This window comes from Microplitis mediator, chromosome 8 (assembly GCF_029852145.1).
Source record: "Microplitis mediator isolate UGA2020A chromosome 8, iyMicMedi2.1, whole genome shotgun sequence".
NCBI classification, from domain to species: Eukaryota; Metazoa; Arthropoda; class Insecta; order Hymenoptera; family Braconidae; genus Microplitis; species Microplitis mediator.
Genome location: NC_079976.1, coordinates 1,746,083 through 1,751,883, shown reverse-complemented (window position 1 = coordinate 1,751,883; position 5,801 = coordinate 1,746,083). Strand labels below are relative to the sequence as shown.

The 5,801-nt window shown below is 29.4% G+C and overlaps 1 protein-coding gene across 1 annotated transcript; it reads right to left on the bottom strand.

Annotated features, from left to right (window-relative positions):
* Positions 1–84: 84 nt before the first annotated feature.
* Positions 85–5,185, bottom strand: LOC130673196 (cytochrome P450 4C1-like). The gene is made up of 12 exons (XM_057478144.1): positions 4,991–5,185; positions 4,011–4,178; positions 3,839–3,945; positions 3,664–3,754; positions 3,258–3,443; positions 3,117–3,186; positions 2,612–2,738; positions 2,325–2,489; positions 2,033–2,101; positions 1,694–1,859; positions 1,452–1,631; positions 85–1,380 (listed from the first exon to the last, which is right to left on the bottom strand). Exons 1-12 carry the CDS (start codon positions 5,052–5,054, stop codon positions 1,217–1,219), a joined length of 1,557 nt encoding a protein of 518 aa, XP_057334127.1. The 5' UTR covers positions 5,055–5,185; the 3' UTR covers positions 85–1,216.
* Between the last annotated feature and the right edge of the window lie 616 nt (positions 5,186–5,801).

The window sequence follows — 5,801 nt, the reverse complement described above, 5'->3', positions numbered from 1 at the left end:
TATAATGATAAAGGATATTTTGTTAATTAAAGCATAATATCAATTAATACGTAAAAAATTAAATATATAATATTTTAAAAATATTAATTAACTTAATTAATTTTATCTGTGAATTTATTTGATTATGCTTTTCACTGAAAGTTTTTATAAACGGTCATAAGTTCATTGATTTACTTTTAAAACATCCCAACAGGTGGCCTCTAAACTAATTTTGAAAATTAGGGAATATCCCGCACGATTTTTCTAAAAAGTTATTTTGTACATTTGTACACGGAGAGAAAAAAATAGTTATAATTCCTATGTAGAATGGTAACCATTACTATGTTACATAGAAACGAGGATTTTTTAACGTCGAGAGTCACCGGGCAGAGTAATCCCCCCCATTCTACATAGTAACGGTGGCTATGCTAGCATAGAAGTGATTACTATTCTACATTGACGAGAGAACTATGTAAATGGATATGGCTACAATGTTACCTAGTAACGTTTACGATGTTTTATTTATTTCATTTTTAGTAAATAAGGTTATGACAAAACAAATAACTCAGGTTACTATAAATAGATATATGTAGAAATTGAATTAATCTATTGAAATAATTAAGATATTGCTCAAAATGAAATATCATTTTTTGATAACAGATAAATAATAATTAAATAAATTAAAATATTTAATAATATACTTCGCACACATACATGTAACACATACACATAGGTTACTGGGCAAACGTCCGCGCATGTTTACTTTCTTGTCTCACTTATTAAACTGTAACGACAGCTATTCCAGCATGGGACTGAGTACCATTCTACATAGCCCTGATTCCCATGCTAGATAGCGATTTTTACCATTTTAGTTGTTTCAATGTAACATAGTAATCATTACCAGAAAAATGGTAATGAGTTCTATTCTACATAGCATTATTTACCATTTTACAAAAAATGAGTCTGGTTATTATGTAACATAGTAATCATTACTATTTTTTTCTCTCCGTGATATGTACGGATGAACTCTTGGTAATTTTTTAATTTTTCGGGTGACTGGTCTTTGAATTTTTTAGCAAATAAAACTCAACAAATAAAAATTAAGAAAAAAAAAAGAAATTTTTATTTGATCCGAAAGAAAATCTGGGTCGTGACTGAATATTCTTAAAAATATATTCTGAATATGATGGAATTGATAAGTCTTGAAGAAAAATTGTATATATATATATACTTTAAATTAGGAAATTATTTTTTTAATAGACATTCTGTATCCACTTGCTGACCTAACAGATATATGTGTTTTCAATTTCATTGTTTCAAGTTTCATCGTCGTACTAAATTGGTAATTACGAACGAAGTGAACAATTAGTACTTTTAGACAAGCAAGACCAAACTTATAACCTATAAAAAAAAATATATTTATTGGTATACTTATTTTATGAGTTAGAAAATGTATAAAACTATAATTATACCAGGACATCCACGAAGGCCTCCACTGAAAGGTATGAAAGCATAAGGATGCCGGTCTTTTGAGTTTTCCGGCAGAAATCTTTCTGGAATGAACTTTTCAGGCTCCGTCCAGTACTTTTCAGATCTATGAGTTACACAGGCTAAGATAGCCAGAGTGCTGCCTTTTGGAACCGTATAATTTTCTGAAATAATTTAATACGTTACCAATAGAGAAAAAAAACGAAGTAAACAAAAAACAATCTACCGATATCTATATCTTCAGTGACACTTCTAGCAATCAAGGGTCCAACCGGAAATAGTCTTATTGTTTCTTTGATAACCATTTCCATGTATATCAATTTACTAATATGTTCTTCACAAACATCACTATCTGCTCCAACAACATCCAATATTTCTTCACGTACTTTTTCCTTAATTATTAAATTAACCTCATTAATTTATCATTAACGAGTTCATTACACGGAGAAAAAAATAACGGAACGGTTCCAATAAATCATGAGAACAATTTCCACAAATTCTTTCCTACAATAAGTCGATAAGAAACATTCCGAAAATTTTCTCTCCGCGTTACAATTATTTTTACCTGAACATCGGGATGCATCGCTATCATTAATAATGCAAATGATATCACACCATGAATCGTATCATTAGACTAAAAAATAATAGACAATTACTTATAGAAATGGAATGAATTACCCTGATTAAAACAATCGACTTAAAGGGACTTGCAATGTTAAATGCCCATAAGAAGAGAGATTCAAAAATATTCAAGGTATTCAAAAGTATTAAAAAATTTTTTTTTGAATCCCTTTAAATCTATTTTTTTAATCAGGGTACTTAAGATTTTAATGAAATTAATAGTAAGGAATAAATACACCAACAAAAGAAGCAATCATATCATAACGAATTTCATCAACAGAAATCGACTTTGTTCTGACAGCAGTCTCGATAACTGAATCGAGTATCGATGGTTTAGGTCTTTCAATATTTTCCTCACCTTTTTCTAATGCTTCATATATCCTTTGTTTGTCAGTTATAATCTAGAAATATCATAAATTAATGAAAAATAACTGCTATCTGCAAATGCAACATCGCTTCGCGCGTGAGGTGGACGATTGTAATAAAAAAAATAATTTAATTAAGATGAGTAAATTATATTTACCTTATTTAAATATTCTCGAAGCAATATATCAGACTCTCTCCATACTTTACCGTTTTTAGTCATGTGAAAAATAAATGAAGGGTGCAACCAAATTTTGAGAATCCTTTCCCAAAGAATATTTATTGCACTTAACAAAAATATAAATATGTTATTGTCCATTCAAATATAGTCAACCTGGGTAACTTAAGTCTTTCACTATAACAGTTTCCACCCGAAAAAATACTCTTACAATTTTAATAATTTTATTTTTATTAACCAACGGGTGGCTTAGAGTCCAAAAACACAACCGTGACAAAGATGCTCTATCCAAAAATTCCCACAGAATCTAATCAAATGCGACAAAAACCGCATAGAAACCAATACAGACTATAAGATTCTATGCGGTTTTTGTCGCAGTTGATTGGATTCTATGGGAATTTTTCGATAGGGTGAATAAAATTATCATGACTGGGCCAGAGTTACTCAGGTTTAAAATAATCTATAGTAATTTATTTAATAAAAATACTTCTCAATAATTTGAGCAATTGATGCGTCTCCATTAATTTGTGCCGTTCCTTCAATCCCAAACAATGTTTCTATAAAAATAATTAACTTTTTATTCACAAAACCCAAAAAACTGAGTGGTTATATATTCAGATTATCTCACCATAGATAATGTCTGAAATACAAAGTTCCATGTCATTGAATACATCGAATTCGCCATTGCCTTCTCTTTTTGTAAGAAGTTTTACGCAACGTCGAGTATGAAAATTAAAACTTTGAATATAACTTGATAACTGTTTGCCATTTATGATGGGAATTATCATTTTACGTCTGGCGCGCATTTTCGGTCCTTAATATTTCATTTAAAAATATTAATAGTAACCCTGATTAAAACAATCGATTTAAAGGGATTTGCAATTTTAAATGCCCATAAGAAGAGAGATTCAAAAATATTCAAGGTATTTAAAAATATTGATAAGTATTAAAAAAATTTTTTTTTTGAATCCCTTTCAATCGATTTTTTTAATCAGGGAATAAAAATAAAATTTATTTTGCCAATAATAACATACCTTTTCCATTAATCAGACTATTTATAGCTATTGGTTCCATTAAATTGTAAAAAAATGCTTTTTCAATTATTTTTGGGCTACTCAAGACAATCTATCAACAATCGTTTTCAAATTATCATTATTATGACTATAATTATGATTTTCTTATCAAAATAATAATAAAAATAAATGAAACCTCGTAATCTTTAGGATTTGTTATGACGATAGCCAATACAGGGCCTAGCCATACTCTAAATGTATCGGGATTCGTTTTACCGAGCTTCATAAGTTTGTTCAAAATCTCTGAATTTAAAATTAAACACAGATGAAAATTTAAAAAAAAAACTAAACATTATTTCGAAACATACCATCTCTGTGTCCGGCAAAAATTAACGCATTTCCAATTAAAGGAAGCGTCGGAGGGCCAGGAAATGATTTAGCTGCTTTTACTAATTTACCATAAGCTACTAAATAATTTTTAATGTCACTCCACAGATACGTTAAGATCAAAATAAAAATCACTGCTATCAATATCTCTGAAGAAAAATAAAAACAACTAGTAGATAAAACATTTTCTTACACAAATACTCTCTTAAATTTGAGCCAGTGAAAATAATGACTATTCACTGTTTACTAGTGAAAAGTATGTCACTAATTCGAACAGTGGTACACTGATAAAAAAGTTGACTAGTTTCAAGAGAAAAAATCTTGAACCAAGAATAGCATTTTGAAAAAAAAGATTTTTTGAGTCAAGAGAAATAATTCTTGAGCCAAGAAATTATTCTTGGTTCAAGTAAATTTACCTTGGTTCAAAAATTTTTTTTCTTGACTCAAGAAAATCTTTTTCTTCAAAATGATATTCTTGGTTCAAGATTTTCGCTCTTCCCTGGCGGTTTTGAATCACCCTGGAAACAGCCTGGAAACACCCTGGGAGTGGAAACACGGTGGAATCACGGTGGATCCAGGGTGGTTACACGGTGGGTTTTTTTTTCATTTTATCACCGTGATTCCACGATGGTTACACGGTGTACCCACCATGATTCCACGGTGTATTCACCGAGATTCCACGGTGTACCCACGGTGATTACGCGGTGTACGTGGGATCACGGTGATAAAATGAAAAAAAAACCCACCGTGTAACAACCCTGGATCCACCGTGATTCCAGGTTGTTTCCAGAGTGATTCAAAACCGTCAGGGTTGAATCAAGTCAACTTTTTTATCAGTATATACTTTTCACTAGTAATGAGTGACTATTCACTGCCAAATAGTGATATTGTCACACGATTTTCACTAATTCGTTTTTAGAGAGATATATATTTAATTTAATTGATATTGAAAAATTTTTACCCGATGACAGTAAATTACTAGTTAATAGTATACGAAAATCGCGATTTAAAGTTAATCCAAACATTGCTTAAAATTTCGATAAATTTAACGTAAGTATACAATTATGTCGTTCTGATGAACAAGTGCGTACCAAATGAATTTAATTTAGAACTATTATACATTTATATATTGCGTTTCATTAATAAGCCGAAAGTTTTTTACTTATTTAGTCATCAGATCAAAGTTGCGTCTTATTAACGCACTTGCGATTTTTTTTTATAATTTATTCAAATTAATTTATTTCACGTTTTATTGCGTGGTAATTTTTTTCAGGCATTTTTTTATTTTCCACAAGGTTCTAAAGTTTGACAGGATATTCTGTATATTAACGAGTTTTTATCATAAAATATAGTTTAATATTCTTTATTTTACGTTACTTAGAATTGAAAACAACGTCTGTACATACATCATTTTTTTTTTTTTTTTTTTTTTTTTTTTTTTTTCAAAAATAGAATCTCATTAGCATCCAAAATTTTCGGGAAAACCGTTGCTTTTTTTTATTGTCATTAACTAACATATGGTTGAAATTTTTCCAATTGAAAACTACATAATTTTACCCCAACTTTGTAATGACAGGAATAAAAATTTGAATGACAAACTAAGAAGATGTTTGTATAATAAATAATAACCTAGGAAATTAAATACTTTCATATTTTTTGCCACAATTTTTTCTCTTACAATCCTTGAATCTTAATTATATAATCGAATACTTGACACCTATTAATTATTATAATTTCTTTTTTTATGAATTAGTTACGTGACTAAGGCTATA

What these genes read in the sequence shown, in the direction of transcription:
- LOC130673196 (XM_057478144.1), bottom strand. Translation starts at nt 5,054, where the DNA reads ATGTTTGGATTAACTTTAAATCGCGATTTTCGTATACTATTAACTAGT. An exon ending in TTTTGCCGGACACAGAGATG is followed by an intron (nt 3,946 to 4,010) that starts GTATGTTTCGAA and finishes TTTTAAATTCAG; the next exon opens with AGATTTTGAACAAACTTATG. An exon ending in AGGCCTTCGTGGATGTCCTG is followed by an intron (nt 1,381 to 1,451) that starts GTATAATTATAG and finishes TTTTTTTTATAG; the next exon opens with GTTATAAGTTTGGTCTTGCT.